This window comes from Panulirus ornatus, chromosome 40 (assembly GCF_036320965.1).
Source record: "Panulirus ornatus isolate Po-2019 chromosome 40, ASM3632096v1, whole genome shotgun sequence".
Classification (NCBI taxonomy): domain Eukaryota; kingdom Metazoa; phylum Arthropoda; class Malacostraca; order Decapoda; family Palinuridae; genus Panulirus; species Panulirus ornatus.
The window spans coordinates 13,055,225-13,072,677 of record NC_092263.1 but is presented as its reverse complement, the minus strand read 5'-3'; the positions used below and the strand labels follow the sequence as shown (position 1 = coordinate 13,072,677).

General features: G+C 40.5%; 1 protein-coding gene across 4 annotated transcripts in view; it reads left to right on the top strand.

Moving 5' to 3' along the window:
- The first annotated feature begins 2,215 nt into the window (after positions 1–2,215).
- LOC139761432 (8-oxo-dGDP phosphatase NUDT18-like) overlaps positions 2,216–17,453 on the top strand; it is a 37,264-nt gene continuing 22,026 nt past the window's right edge. For 2 of the 4 annotated variants that reach the window (XM_071685614.1, XM_071685613.1), the window contains exon 1: positions 2,219–2,437. In XM_071685614.1, the coding sequence (XP_071541715.1) occupies positions 2,332–2,437 (106 nt within the window). In that variant the 5' untranslated portion in view covers positions 2,219–2,331. Of the gene's footprint in view, positions 2,438–17,453 lie in introns of all 4 variants that reach the window. The other 2 variants (XM_071685612.1, XM_071685611.1) reach the window with 2 other exon arrangements.

The window sequence follows — 17,453 nt, the reverse complement described above, 5'->3', positions numbered from 1 at the left end:
CTTATATAATACATTTGGCTGGCTTTTTATTATAAAGTGCAACATTTTTAGTATTGTAGAGATGAAAACAAAAATTTATATAAGAGATGGAAATTTTCTCTGGTCTCCATTGTAATTACTGAAAATCCATATGAGACTGCATAAAAAACCATAGTCTTAGGACCGAGCCTAAGCACTGTGTAATTCTACAGTGAGGAAGTTCCCAGACTGTCTGCAAGTGGTATCACCATGAGCGAAAAATCAGTGAACCAAAAGGAGTAGAATAGCAATTTGGACCTTCCCACCCACAACAGCCAACCTCAGACTTCTAAGAATGCAGCCTTGAAGTTGCAAGAGCCCGACAAAGGCAGTTGTAGGGTTTTGTGACAAACTAACTAGCCTTAACGTGGATACCAGTGTCCATGATTTGTGCTACACGACAAAAAAAAAATACAAAAAATATGGAAATGAGAAATTCTTTTTAAGTGCATGAACAGAAAACCATTATACAGTGCACCCACACAATATATGGCACTAGAAAGACAGGAGAAAATGTAGCACTAGATTTCACATTTCCAGAATCAAAACTATAGTAAATCTGGTCAGAGAATAAAAACAGCATCATCAATTTTTCATGAATGTATTTAGAGTAACAAGAGTGAAAGAGGATATGAATAAGAAGGGTATGGTGATGGCTGAGTCTGCCAATAATAGCTAAGAAGTTTGTTTAATCCAGCAGGAGAAGACCTGTATAATCAAATGCATACCTAAAACACTAATCATTCACAGGATGACATGGTCTCAACGTATAAGAGATTCAATGATCAGCATGTTAAAAAAATCTAAAATGAAGTGCTCACGACAAGTCTGCTTTCATGTGGTGAAAGCTCATATAGCAAACTGTTTGTAATTTAAAGAATATCATACCCAGTTTTTTGTCTGTCAAGCAGGGATGGTGCAAACGATCTGATGTAGGTGCACGTGCAGATCAAGAGAAGCACCACACTCAGGAGGCTCTCAAAATTGAAGAGAGCTGACTGAAAAAGAAACACGATATACAAAAGAATATGCGAGAACAGAGTCTGTTAATGATGTAATTTCTTTAAACTGCAAATGATTATTTTATGGTTATGTATGAAATAAAACAAATCTTAACACACTCCAACTGGCTCTGGATCCTGTTTCTTTAGAATTCCCAAACTAGCACTATGTGCAAAGAGTTACCGATTAGTTTCTTCCACTCCTTCTAAGGCATGAATTATGAGTAACTGTAGTCTACATTAGGGTCTGATCCGTGGTTACCATTTGTGTGTTATAGGGAAAAAGCTTTACCCTTGTGTTGCCCCATCTCTTTGACCTCATATGTATACTATGCCTTAACCTTATGTATATATATATATATACATATACACCCAAGCTTATGCCAAGTATTCATTCATTCATCGGACCCTAAGGGAAGGATGAGTTGGTCTCAGGTGAGTCAAAACCTCTAGAGATAACAACAAACAAAAAGATTAAATAAACCCTCAGGAGTTATATAAATAAGATGAATGCATCAGATTACATTTCTTGATGAAGCTCACTTTCTTCCCTATGCAAAAAAGAATCTCTAAGTACTCTGAAATGATTTATAGTGTGACTTTTTTGGGGGGGCTCACCATCCTGTACTAGCGAGGTTTTCGATGGTGAGAACAGATGATGACCCACACAACACAGCTGATGACAACATACAAACATTACGATTGTATACAAGAAAAATTCAGAACTATTTATTAATTTCATAGATTATATTATTTTAAGATATAAGCAAATATATGTTTCATAAGATATAAATATAGAATAAGATTTTTTTTTAGATAAGTAATTGAAATAGATTAAGTACGATCGCAATGTTTATTTACTTGAACATTTCATTATAAAACGAAAAAAATTACCTCGCACAATCATTAACTTACAATGTAAAAGAAACATTAAAGAGTAATAATGAAATTGCTACAAGAATGTACATTTAGTTAATGATGACTCAAAATATTAAAATTCACACAAGAGTTTCTTTATAAAGAGATTCTGCAAATGCCACTGACTCAAAATGGTGTAATGTCAAAACCCATTTGTGTTACTTGAAAATTTATTGATTACTTTTTGGGTGATGTTAATGTAAATATGAATCTTATAAGAGGTAATAATAATATTTTTAAGTGGGGTAAATACCTCGCGCGGAGTCTGGCAACAGTGTGTTAGCATCAGGGTGTAGGCGGTCGCCCCCGGAGGATCAGTCCCGAGCGAGGCCTTGTTGTGTGAAGAAGAAAGTGTGGACGCTCTTCCAGGATTCTCAAGTTCACGCGAATAAGGATGGATTCCGTCGAGGGGAACATTAAGTTGCTCCTTCAGGGGAAAGACATCGAGGAGTCTCAGGAGTACTGTGATTTCACCCTCCATGATCAGAATGAGGTGACAGGTGAGCTAGCCTGGGCGAAAGGTGTAAGACAGCATCTTAGATACAAATCAAGCATCTTCTCAATTATTTTGAGAGAGGTCCTCATTTTTAGCATCCGATGACACTAATATTTTGTAATTGCTGTAGTGGCCAAGTTAGCGGGTCACTAGAGTGTCATAGTAATGGCCATGGTCGCAAGAAGTGGTTGGATTGTGGTGGCGGGAAGGTTGGTGATGGTGGTGGGGTGGTGGGGATGTGGTTGTGGTGGTGTTGGACAGGTTGGTTATGGTTGTGGTTGGTGGTTGGTTGTGCAGGTGAATACGAAGGATGATGGCTTGAGATGGAAGTAGTGGTCGGGTGGATGGCATTTGATGGCTATAGTGGGTAGGGTGTGTAGGATCGTAGGATAGCGTGTTAACCCAAGGGATTTAGGTGTCCTTATTTTCTTTTTTTTCTCGTAGACTTTGGGATTAGGGTTAGGCATCTCTAGTCGACTGATATTCCCCCGTAAAAGGTGCAGGTGATGCCGGATGAAAGCGGCGTGCCAGTGCCCGCTTTCGACAAGAGATGTGGGTCCCTTACAGGTTAGTGGCATGCGAGAGGAAGAAGTAACGGGTGCAAAAGGAAGGAAGTTTAGATTGTGTAGATAAGACGGGGTTTGTATGTGATTGGGTAGATAAGACGGCGTGTGTATGTGATTAAGGCTGAGAGGTATTTGAACCTTAGACTGGACGGATGTGGGATGAGTACGTGTAAGATATATATATATATATATATATATATATATATATATATATATATATATATATATATATATATATATATTATATATGGTAAATCTGAGGGAGAAATTGTGAGAGGCGAGTGATTTGAATGTAGGAGTGGAGCAGGAAGTTTAGGGGGGTGGGGGAGGAGGGTGTGTCACACTGTCCCAGGTGGAAATGACTGGTGAAAGAACATGTGGACTGTGTGCGTCATCAAGGCATGACTTACAGGTACATGTAACAAGCGTAAAGGTTCATATGATACAAACGCATCGGTGCACACAAATTTGATTGATCTGTTTCTAGGTAGATGGAATGATAACTTTGTTGTGCCGTCTAAGAGAGGGATGGGAGTGGGTTTTTCTGATCATATGGTAGTAATATATATTGGGTAACCTCCTGTTTTAGATGGTAAACGACTGAAAATGTGAAAAAAAAGTGGGATTACTGTTGAGAAAAATCGAGGAATGGCAATGTGAAACTGACCTCCTTTAGTTTTGAACGAAAAGCTGAAAAAAAAAAAAAATCAAGACGAGATGAGGTTGAGGTGATGGAGAGAGCTTAAGAAAATGTTATTACTGGCTGCCATGGATGTGTCTGGCGCTACAGGTATAGATTATAGGGGGGGAAAAGAACAGCATGGTGAAATGAAGGTTTAGGAAGGTTGGTGGAGGAGACGAATGGTGTTCCAAAAGAGGTGAACTTGATGGTAAAGAAATGTAGTTTCCACACACACACACACACACACACACACACACACACACACACACACACACACACACATGAGGTTCTTAGTGAAAAGAAAAAAAAACAAATTAATCTGGTAAGTGAATAGATATTACTCAGGGAGGTGAGTAAATGTATAAAAGAGTTACGAGTAAGGAGCGAAAGTGAAATAGATAAGCCTTGAAGTGACAAGGGATGAATGGAGTGAGCCGGGCTTTTGCAACCTCTGTCGAATGTTAATGACAAAGATTGGAAAGATTACTTGGTAAACGAACGTGTCTGTTGGATTAATAAGTAAGGAGAGAGAGAGAGAGAGAGAGAGAGAGAGAGAGAGAGAGAGAGAGAGAGAGAGAGAGAGAGAGAGAGGATGTAAGGGTGAGAGAGAGAGAGACATGAGAAAGGAGGAAGTGAAATGAGCCATGAAGTTGGGATGCAGATGGGGGTTGGTGAGCGGGATGGTGAAGATGAGTGAAGGTGATAAGTTTGCATGCTCACTGCATCTGGAAAGTGTTCATGGAAGCGTGGAAAAGCGCTCATGTGTTTCACGAGACAGAAGGCAGTAATAATTCCTCCACCCGGTATGGAAAAGGTAAGAAAATTAACCGTGAGAAATGTAGCGAAGCAGTCAGCCAAGCTTTGTGTTAGTATAGTAATGGATCTGTGGAAATTTAAGGAAACTTAAGGAAAAGTTGTCACGGTGAGGAGGAGTAGACCTGATATTTTGCACGTAAGACAAATGGTTTAGAAGGTTCTTAAGTCCAAATGGGAAAGCATTTGTAACATTAGTAGCTATGGAACCGTGAACCTGGTAAGGTGAACACGGTATGCAAACAAGACTTGGATGATGCAGCCAAGAGTCTGCAACGGAAGCAGTGCATGTGTGAGTGTTGGTGCGAGTGAGAATGTCTGAAGTAGATGTGGGAGTTCGTCAAGGTTGTGTGATGTCACCATGGGTATTATTATGATTAGTAGTAGTATTATTTTCATGGGCCCATTGCATGTGTGTTTGTGTGTGTGTGTGTGTGTGTGTGTGTGAGAGAGAGAGGGGTGTGGGTGATGAAATGTATTGGAAGTTGCCACAGATGTGTGTTGTTGTGGGATGGTTGTTCATATTGTATGTGCCTCAAGCCAACAACGTACGATAAGAAATAAACCGGTTACGCGAAGAGGGAAGCGGAAGAAAGAGTTTAAGCAAGCGGCAAGGAATATATATATATATATATAATAATTCTTTTTAATTCTTTTTTTTTCTAAGATGGAAAGAGGGAAAATGATAAACCTCTGAAAAGAAGCTCCCTGCACACCGAAGATGAAAGGCTTCTCTGAAGTCCATAATCCGGATATTCCAACGAGGCCTGAAACTCTGAGGCATAGGAAGCGCGCCACAGCCTATAAGCTAAAACCTAGCATCGAAAAGTAGAGTCTATATGAAGAAGGCAGAATTGATAGACACGTTGTGTGATAGACTATTCGTGATGCCAACTTGCTTACGGTCTACATCAGAGTGTGCGTCGAACTCATTTCATTACGTGTCAGTTTTGATTCATACGCATTTCATTGGAGGAGAATACGGATTTAGAATTGGTGCTTTGCCATGGGCTTTGCCCCTTGGTGTAGTAATGGTCAGTCTGTATTTCGAGATGAGAGAGCGTGAAAGTTTCATCAAAATAATGCTCAGTTATACTAGGTGGTGCAGTAATGTTATGATTATTACTCCAAGGACGACATATTTTGAGAATAAATCAAGACTTCTCTACGTTGTGTGAGGGTATTGAGCTCATAGCTGAAGAAGAGGAAGGGATATATTACCATTTGTAGGTTCTGTTGTATAGGGAACAATATAGAGGCTAGATTTTTTTTCTTCATGTACATTAGACCAACGAACAAAGATGATTTAAGACTCGAATCTACCCACAGTGATAGAACAAAGGAGTGGTGATGGGATTTTTTTTTTTTTCGTAAGAGCGTAACGAATATATAATCAAGAATACCTTGATGACAAGTGTGGGTTATATTCTTTAAAAGATGGTCTAGAAGACCAGGTCAAACCAAGGGTATGATATCGAGGCTGATTTGAAAAAACTTAATGTAACGAATGACTGTGGACATATGCCAGTTTCAGACAACCGAAATTATTAACGAAAGAATAAGATAAAAGAAGATGCTAGAGGCAAAAAGGTGTTAGAGGCTGCTTACATAAGCAGGGAAGATTTAATAAATAGATGTAGCAACAGAGGGTAGCAACATGTGAATGGACGAGCGGAGGAATGTGGGGAGGGACGGAGCCATTGAACAGATCCAGCTAGTCTGGAAACAGAGACGTTTACTGTAAGGGAACGCCATCCCAGAGGTCACATTAAGCTAGCGTTTTCCTCATTCTAGTCTCATTTTCTCTTAAGATGGCTTTAAGAAACGTTAGAGAAGTAAGATTCATCTCAGACTTATATTGTTTCCGTAATCCCACCCCCTCTTAAAGTAGTGCTTAAAAGTCTTTTTGTATCCGGTGGGTCAACCTAGCCGTTTGAGCTAGTGCGCAAAGAATCTGTTGGTATGACCAATGTATGTCTGTACTGTTGCGTGTACCGTTAGCGGGAGTGTTGTGGTCTGTGTTAAGTCAGTGGGACTAGGTCGCCCACGGCCCCCAGGTAACCACAGTCTCCGGACCTTCACTAGGTTAGCAAGCTACGTTGTACACAGGGGCTCCGCACTTTTATATACAGTATACGTGTCGCCCGTGGACATATTGTCTGGCCTTTCGCTAGGTTACACGGTACGTCTTTATGTTACTTTTGGTTCCACACTCGTGCCGTTCATGGGAAAGCTATTTAGCATTCTGGCTTGTGTGAGGATTATAATAAACTAAATTCTTAGTCTCTCTATAGATGTAAAGGTGATTGACTGTGAGGGAACGTCATTCAATTGTAGCGAGAATATACTGGCTTGGAAAATTTGTAGGAAAGGATGAATGGAAGACATTGTCATCTCTTCTTGTCTTATACGCCGCCCAGACTTCTTAACTTGCTACCATCATCGTATTTAGCACGTTGCATTATGGTGACAAAGGTTGTATATGTATTAAGCTCTTCGCTTTTTCATGAGACTGCATTGAAACCTTTTATGGTACCATGCAAAAGGCAGAGGTAGTAACGAATTACGATGGAAGGGCTTTATTACGATTAATGACGTTCAAAATTTTAAAGATATACCGTTTAACGACGCACAGTTAAACTTGATATTATTTATATAGTGTGTTCTGGATGACCGTATTTTATCCGCATAAATTTATATCAATTTCTAGCTAACTTCTGAGGGGACTTTTAGACGACAAAGTTTTCTTGGATAACGTGAAAAATAATGCGAAGCTGTATGCAGATTAATTGCCTATTTATGATTTTTTTACCTTTGTACTATACCGGAACTACCTTGAAAATATAATTAATCGAGGACTCTGAGAAGGTCAGAAGCAGGTGGTGTCAGATGAGTTAATCGGCTACATTTGATAGCGTCATGTTCAACCAGAATTCTCTCCTTGCTGGGGAGAGAATGGAGAAAAAATCTGACAAAACAGAATACAAGAGATAATCAGATGTTACTGGCAGCGTAGAGGAAGAATGACAATGACTAGAAAATGGTCGTATTTGGCGGGAAAAAACAATATACCACCACTTAAACGAAGATGATTGCCTGGATCCTGCTGACCTTCAAGAACTGGAAATGCAAAAACAGGGATGATTGTGTTGAAAGCACTGATACCCTTTCGAGTGGAAAGTTAGCTAAAGCAACTTTTAGTATACCTTATAATAAGATGACTGTCGAAAATCTGTAGATATAATTATTGGGAAAAGAGCATGAACATTGGGCGTGGAAGGCTATTCGTAATGTTGCTTGATTTTATAAACACACTGAGCCAACTGGTCGACGACCTCGATCATAATATAACATAAGTTTCTACTAAATGTATATAATTCGTCGAGGTTGCCATGATTTATTAGGCTTGTCTACCGCCATCATCAACAGCTCTTACAACAATGTTGCTATGCTCTTAATTTGGGGTCCAGCGTAAAAATAATCCGTTGTCTATTTTAGGTTAAGGTGTAAGACGTGATATTAACCCTTTACAATTTTGCTTTACCTTTGTGTACACTCATTTATGAGAGAACCTAGCCACAATGTCCTTGAGATCTCTTTGCCTACCCCTCCTTTACTCGGAAGGGAACTAGAATGTGCCCGCTATGGACGTACGATTGGATCCTTTTCAGTGATGGCGTGTTATGAGTGACATTGAGCATCATCTTATGCAACGAGAAACTTTCAAGGTTGAATAGAGAGTTTAGACAGCTAGTTTGAATAAGTTTTACGGTTGGCTGATGTGTCTTTTAGTAGAAAGGGATGATACACATATAGTAATGGACGTGTGTTTGTTTGAGGAACTGGATACCAGATTGAAGGAAAGGGAAAGGGTGCGAGTAGATTTCCTTGAAGTTAAAGATGGCCGATTGTTTTGAAACAGCCTACAGCAAGTCCCACTTTCTCAGTAGCACTGCACACAGTCGTGTGAGGAAAAACTCAGGTTAAGAACTGGGCACATGTTCTGTACTTCCTTTTATCACCCCTGAACACCCAAGAATATCAAAAAAATGAGGCAGTAGCAACCCTTCTTAAGTTGCTGGTCATCCATGCAATTGAGGCACACCCGGTAACTGTAGGGGAAGTATGGGGATAGGCTAAACCAGCATAAATAGACTAGCTTAGTGTTGCTGGACTTTGCCAGCCTGTAGTTAGGCAGCAAGTTGAAAATGTCATCCTTCGGCAAAGCTTTTATCACCGTCAGTTGACGACAGTGTTGTGGGAGCAGCTCGCTGTAAAGGAGTCGGTCAAATCCCTGCTTTTGATTATAGCGCAGACTCGAGGCTCGGAGCAGCCCCTTAAAAGGTGTACTTGGTGTTGTGTTGTAATCATTAATGGACAGATCGGAATGGACCTCGGGTTTGATATTGTATATGCGTAGTTGTATCTGTACGCATTTCCAACCCCCCCCGTCAGTGCGTATGTTGCTTGACTATGTGACACTTGCAGGTAGGGCAAGGCTCGTGAGAGTTCGATCCGCACACTTGCTTTGGCAAACCTCGCATCAATAATTCACAAGGCCATGATGTCATTTTCAGCCGGTAATCGGACCTTCTGTGATACGTCGCCGTATTGCTTTCGCGAGAGTCCGTGGACCATATGTATTTCATCTCCGTCATCTGTCTCCGAGGGATGTATTTCAAGCAGAAGTAAAGCATTTGTGCCTCGACCTTCGAAAGTTAGCGCTCCCGTAGTTGGATGGCGAAGTGCAGTGTTGCCAACCTCGGGGTCAGCCAGGACTCGCTGTCTGATACTGGGTACGCGTTTTGCATGGGACATATTCTCTTTAGTCAGGCTGATCCATTCCCACGTTCTAACATGCCTGGAGCTGGAAGGATTTTTTTTTTCTTTCTCTTTCTTAAATAAAATCCTGTTATTGAGCTATCTGAGCCCAGCATTTGAGTGTCTAATTTGATGATGGATTACATTGCTCTGTATCGTGCTTGAATACAAGCACAACGGCATATCTATTTATCCATTTGTCTATCTATCTATCTATCTATCATATATATATATATATATATATATATATATATATATATATATATATATATATATATATATATAAATCCTTGGGGATAGGGGAGGAAGCGGGGGGCTGGAAATCCTCCCCTCCCATTTTTTTATATTTTCCAAAAGAAGGAGCAGAGAAGGGGGCCAAGTGAGGATATTCCCTCTATATATATTATTGAAGTACAAATTGAATAGTGATCATCGATTTTCAGTGCAAAAGCCGTGACATTTTTGCAAGTTAGTTTTCAAGCTTGTTGACGTTAGATTTGAAAAGGTATTGAGCATACGGAAAATTCAGAGACCTGTTCCACGATCTGCATTGAAAGTGATGAATTAGGACAGCAAAAAGCATACCAGTGAAAATGTGGGTGCCATTAGAAATATGGAGACGGTGATGCCATTGAAGAAATTTGTCGGTATTAGAAATCACACGGAAACGTAATGTTTCTTTTTATGTTAGTATCAAAGAAGAACCAGTCATGCTTTTGGGTAATCTTGCTGTTATTTCGAACTTTATTATTTTATTAGTTCATTATCTTTTGCATAATTATCTTTTCCAGGTGGTAATGATGCTACTTTTCCTAATAACATGCATACTTTGCAGCTTTACACTTGGTTGGTTGGCGTTTAATATTTTTGTGTCTACCGTCTTAGGGTGTTCATTCTAGAGGGGCTACAGGTAACTGATGGCAGGTGTTTACCAACCACTCGGCGGGATGTTTCGACCCTTGAGCTTGTCAGAGCTTTCAGTTGGACCCCTTAGGTAGTGGGGGGGTCGGGGGAAGACTTTCTCTTGGTCGTTGGCGCCCTCGCTGCTTTCATAGACATTTTGAATATTTCTCGTCAGGGAAAGACAGCGTACTGTAGGGTGCTGAAGACAGCAGGGCGTCCCTCTGGGTTCTTATCCATGGGTGGGACGCCCTAATAATCGTTGGCTGTCAAGAAGTTTCGTCAGATCCAAATCCCCAGGTTGGACATAGGCTTCACAAATATGTCTCAGAAATATGTCTCAACCTTCGTCAGAAGGATATGGGGTTATCTTCACAGTTAAGCTTGCATCAGCCACTTGCTGATGCTGGAAATAATGCTCATTATAATTTGAAAGGGGTTCCTATGAGTCTGCTAGGACGTGGCTTGGTGTGTAGTGATGATAGGGGGAAAGTTAGGGCGTGACCTTATCTTGAACTGCCGGCCACTACTCCTCCTCTCTCCTTCACCTGACCCTTTCCAAATCATGCCTGACCGGTGGGTTTAACCCACCCCCCCGCGCCCGCCCGCACGCCCACCCAGATACACCTGATCCAGGCCTCCTTCTTTCTCATCTGATATGACATACCTCCACACCTGGCCCACCGTGTGACCACACTTAGTCCATATTACCTTCACACTTGGCCCACCCACCCCACTGTCACCATACTTGGCCCCGCCCTTACCCTCAAACTTAGCCCACCCTTACCACCAACACGTATCCTAATCCTACATCGTGCACACACACACACACACAGCCTATCCAACCACCACACTTATAGCCTATTGTGGCACCCCCTTTGGATGGCCGCACCACACACACACACACACCTAACCTCCCCAACTTCGACATATGAGCGCATCCCGCCACCCTACACGTGGTTCAGGGGTGTGTCAGGTGTGTGGAGGTATGCGGGTTGGTGGGTGGGCTACCGCTCCGAGCAGGGCCTCGCCCCACACTGGCTTACCTTGAGGTCTGGGAGGTGGGCCAAAAGGACCCACCGGAGCCACCAAGCCTTCCCATTGTATATCACTTAATTCATCCACGGCGGGTCTCCAAGCATTCTAGTTTGACCCAGAGCTTTTTGTAAGCAACTTTCATCGTGCCTATTGAGCATTTATGTAGTCTCATTAAAGTAATATATATATATGCAGTAGGCATACATATATTTTGTTTTGTACCGTAATGCGATTAGCCACACAGTTAGGCCGTTAAACCTTCAGTGAAGTGTTTGGGTAAAAAAAAAACAAGTACACACGGGCTTGTATTTATTTTTTTTTCTTCCTCGTTCATGTTGAATGACTGTAAGTTGTCTACGGATATTCTCTGAACGCCGTAACTGTGTGTAAATTATCCATTGTACGGTATATTCCAAGAGTGAACGCAAAGATTCAAGGCCGAAAGAAAAAAAAAATAGATGGCGTTTGTTTACGTCGTGTTCACCTCGGGCGTTAAAAGCTTTTTTTTTTCCCCTGTTCGAACTTTTGTTTTTTTTTTTTTGCCACTTTCATTTTGGCTAATAGATATACCTCCTCTCTGTTCTACTGAAGGTGGAGTGGACATGGTGTCCAGCGAATATGGTATCCTCTGTTAGCGCACTGCCTTCAGCCGCAAGTTTACCAACAGAAATGTTGGGAATTAAATATATTTTTTGGGAATATTCCATGAATAATTAATTACGTGTGGGAGGAGGAGTTTAGAATTATCACTTGGTGTCATTGACTGTATTATTAAACACTTCCACGCCCGTATTTTTCTAGGACCTTGATACATGTATTCTGCTGGGAATTGGTGGTTTAGAAATGTTATGGGACTCTTACAGTGTAAATTGATGAGAAAATCTCACTGTTTAGTGTTGAGCGCAACCATACTGTAGAATATATATATATATATATATATATATATATATATATATATATATATATATATATATATATATATATATATATATATATGATAATAATATATGATTCATAAATCATTAGAGTTAGTGGGTTATTATATCCATATCAGTAGAGTATATATATATATATATATATATATATATATATATATATATATATATATATATATATATATATATATATCACCTTTCCACGAAAAGAGCTGAAAATATATCAGTGTAGGTATGTGTTTAGCATGGCAGTTCATACAACTGCTACTTAGGGTAGTTTGGTTTCCTATGAGACAAGAGTCGCGTGCATGGATGTTTTATTTTATTTTTTTTATCTGTAAATCAGTAGTTTCCACGAATACCTGGAGGCTGCCCATGGCGACGCACAGTACACACTTCCTCTGGTTTTACACTTGAAGAGAAAGTGGGGAGGTGGTCGTGTGATAAGTATTTTTTTTGTGTGTGACGCATATGTATTTTTCGCTCATGTGCGCTGCGTACTCCCACAGTCTCTTATGTGCGTGTGTGGGTGTGTGTGCCTGTGCTTGCTTGTGCGTGCGCTCTGAGCATTGATTATATAATTACTTTCTTCCAGAACACGGGTGGGAGTTGTACATTCATGTGGTCCTGTCTCTTAAGAAACTTTCACTTACTGTCATACACACCTTTGTAAGCTCTTGTATGCTGTACGGGTTTTAGCATCCAACTTGATCACGTAGTTTACTCTGTTCAATCCACTACCACAGTCGTTGTGATTTTCAGTTGTACATTGAGAGGGTTGTATACTTCTTGAGCCCCATTTCTTGAAACTTGCTTCTTTTTTTTTGTATTTCGTCTTTCCACCGAGTGTGTTTGCCTGACGGGATGTAACGTTGTTTTATGTGAAGGCACGAAAAGAAAATGAAAAAAAGAAAAATATGGCGAGGTACGAGAGACTCTCTGGTCATGGAATGTCATGTCCCGTCGTGTTGATTTTGTTGGGGTTGAATTAACAAGTCCACTTATTCAATTGCATTACAGGCAGACATAACTCCTGTACTGTACAATAGGCACATTCCATTTACAGTAGCTACACTCTCCGTAATGTACAGTATGCACATTCCCTTTACTGTACAAGTTACAGTATGTAATCTGCAATAGGCACACTTCTTGTGCTGTATTGTACTGCACTGTAGGTTAATTACGATGGATGATTAAGGGGTAATTAGCATTCTCGGGTATGGCCGTGCTGAAATGGTTAAAAAAAAAAAAGTTACCGGGAGACAAGAATTTCATTTGTCCGAATGATTCGACCTCAGCTGAAATATCCTGTCTCGATATACGAAGTGTATTGTAAGCCAGTGCAATCAGGAGTTTACTCTAAACTCGTGCAGGTCTAGTATAATATATAGATATAAATTGATAGGTTATCCACTAGAATACGGAAGAAGAGCATGGGGCGTTATAGAATACGCAGCATTATATCGAAAAGCGTAGGTACGCCATACGCGCATATACTTCAGTGGCAACCACCTATCCTCCCCAAGGTTGGGTAATGTATTGTTGGTTAGCCAAAGAAATATATAATGGACCACCTCCAGACACTAACCTTTCTTCTCCCTCAGATATAAAAAGTTCAGCGAGTATGTACGACTTGCCTTAGCCTTAGGGTAAATGTTGCGTTACCCAACAAACTGCGAGGTTCAGTTAGTACCCTAAGGCTGAGAAACAGGTTGTAAGATTGTTGCTAAGCCTTAAGGATTTATATTACGGTACGGAACGGACGCTAAAGAACAGAACTGAGGAAGGAAGTGAAGGAGAGGATATGTGTAAGAGCTGGATGTAGTTGTTTCTGCGCACAGTGATAAGTTTTGTCATTGTTTTAGAGAAATGGTTTAAAGAGTTGTGTGCAGGGCAAATGCTGCTAGAAATGTAGGGAGGTTTAAGGGAAACAGGTTTTGAAAGGAAGAAATTATGATTTTTTTTTAATGGTCACAGAGTTACTTTGTATGTCCAAAGAATGAGATATGGGATTTAAAAGATTATTTTTATATTGTGTTTTTTTTCCCAGGGTAAATATATCCATACTTTTAATGAATTTTGTCGAACTAATAATTAATTTCGCAACGGGTATCTTAAAGTTTTATAACATTTGTTAAAGGCCAAGGCACAATCGTGAAACAGTATAAATACCATCAGATATTAAGAAACATTTTATTGAGGTATAGATTTTAGCCTGTTTTGGTATGAATTTTCCTAACTTTCATGGGTAATTGGCTGTAACATAAAGCAGAAATGGAAGGTAGCAGCGCATCAGTTTATAAAGAGAGAAGCTTTGGAATAGTTTTGCAGTATTTTTGGAACTGTTTCATCTGAAATAGGATGAGACTGATATCCGTATATAACCTAGGAAGCCACAAATTAAAGTTAAGTTAGCGTGAGGTATATATTGGTTGGACATAAGATCCGCGTTTGAAAGCTCAAGCAGGGTTAAATTCTCTGACGCCTTAAAAGCTGTGAAAACATCAAACAACACGTTAGATTACCTTTTTTTTATTATTATTATCGTTCGTTTAGCGTAATCTAAGGAAGGGTCAAGGTATAAACATTTAAGTACACTGCAGTTATCATATCCGGGATCTTCATATCCAATCAGTGTAATCTTTAGGGGGGCCAGACACTCCATCCCCCCATATCCCGACCCCATCATCCCTTTTATCATCCCAGCGCTTATCAGTGTCATGCGCTAGACTAAACTAATCCCATTATCCCTCATATCATACCAGCGCTTATCAGTGTCATGCGCTAATGTATCCAAAGTCATTATCCATGATAATCAGTTCGCGTTGTGATAATGATGAGGTTGCGTCTGATTGGTTAGCTCTGCTGACGCTGTACAGGTAACAGGTGGTTAGCAACCTTAATTCGTTTGCATGTTTTAAATTGGTCATTAACCCCCAACCAAGCTAGGCACATTCATGGCTAAGTTATTGCCTGATGGACTTGATTTTCTTTTTTTTTTTTTTCCGGGGGACAACATTACATGTGTTTCATGAGTAGGAAAATTCCAGGAAAAACGTAATTATATCTGCTATTTTCTGATAGAAAAAAAAATAGAGTAGAGACAGTAGGTGCTTCATTTGACTGTCTTATTTTAATCAGGTTTGGATATTACTAACGGGTCACTTCATTTAGCAAGCGGGGAGGAAGGCAGGAGAAGTGGTGGTGGCAGCTGCCTATGTTTGCCTTTCAACTTGCAAGTTCATCTCTGGATCTCGAGTATCAGCAGGGCGAAATCACCTCGAAGAATTGTAGAAACGCTGTCCAGATGGAACGCATCGAGTCGGAATGTGGACTGGCTTCTAAAAATTCAGGCCCCCTGGTGTCAAAAGCATTGTTGCGTCATCTGATATAGATGTCAAAAGCATTGTTGCGTCAGCTGGTATCGATGTCAAAAGCATTGATGCGTTAGCTGGTATCGATGTCAAAAGCATTGTTGCGTCATCTCGGTATAGATGTCAAAAGCATTGTTGCGTCATCTCTTGGTATCGATGTCAAAAGCATTGTTGCGTCATCTGGTATTGTCAAAAGCATTGTTGCGTCATCTGGTATTGCTGTCAAAAGCATTGTTGCGTCATCTCTTGGTATCGATGTCAAAAGCATTATTGCGTCATCTCTTGGTATCCCGGAAATGACGCGACCGTTGCGTGTAGAATGTACTCCCTCAGCGATAGCGAACAAATGCATCGCTAAAGTCACGTTCTAAGTTCAGCAGTTTCTTGGCTTCAGAATCAGACATAAATTGTTTTTTGTTTGTTTGTGTGTGGTTCTCTTCAATCTATTGCATTTATTCCTATACGTGTTTTGTCTTAAGTAGGCCCGCTGCGTGTATTACGAACGGGTAACGTAATCTGGAAAGCAAAAGCCATTGGGCCAACAGGCGATTTCGAAGATTCAAGGCAGAAAACAAGTCTTCATTGGTCTGCTTTGGAGATTTCCAGTCCTCCAGGTGTGGGTGAACTCTGGAAAGAAAGGAGGAGGGGGCTTCTTCAGAACAGTTCCTGATGGAGGATCTTCTGTGTGGAAGTTCCGCTGTGTGGACTGCACATAACGAATTTTCCTTTCGTTTACACTGTGCTAATATGGCTGACTCGTTGCCATATCGTGTTCCGTATTATTTTTACATAAGAAGCTCACCCTGGCCTGAGTCACCTGGGCTACCACGACTTTTACAACTTGTTCTGTTGCCATGGGATAATTCCATTTTGTTGCAACGTAGCTAAAGAAAATAGGTAGGCCATATATTTGTCCCCAAAGCTAGCCATGGTGTTTTTTTTTTTTTTTTTTAGGAGGGAGCGGTAATTGTAGCGTTTCTTACGCGCATCTTACAACGACGCACCCAGCGGAAGTCCTGGAACACGCACTTATTTCCCCACCGCACTTATTTCCGCGTAAAAGTCAGGAAGAAACGCTCTGTCTAGCGAGGGAGGGAGGGAGGAGGAGCGAGCATGAGGTCGCCAAACCCATCGCCATGGTGTGATAACAAAACAGTCAGAGGTCGATGGCAGCAAGCCATGGCGTCTCCACCAACAGAAGCAGATGATGCAGTGCACTAAGGACACTTTGGCTTCCGCACTGCGGTCAGTATTGTGCCTTGATATACACGACCATTGTCATGAGGTATTATGATATTCTTCTTGTGGAGGGTTTGTCAGTAATGAGTTGTTCATAAGGCATTCGCGTAATGTTCTAATTCGCCTGAAATAGACGAAAACTCTGAGAGTATATATATATATATATATATATATATATATATATATATATATATATATATATATATATATATATATATATGAGGAAAGGCCTGCATTTGCTCACATATATCCTCCAGTTATGTATTGGCGCTCTTGACAGCGCGTCGCCCCCAGTATACAACGTCGTTCCAGTTTGTTCTATCCCCTTCACTCCCCCTGCTAAGAAAGGGTCCATGTTTCGGAGGAATACATAATGTGACCCAGGACACCTTTCCGAAGGCTCCTGCAGCTCAACGCTGCGTTACGTTCAGCTGCAGGGAAATGATGGACTTTTTGGAGTGAGTTCTTTAACTCTTCACTCGCTGTGGAACCTCATGTAGGTGGAGTACACACACACACACATACATATATATATATATATATATATATATATATATATATATATATATATATATATATTATGTGTGTGTGTGTGAAATTATTTTATTGATGCTGGCATCTAATTATTTTTCAGTATAATTTTTGTTTATGG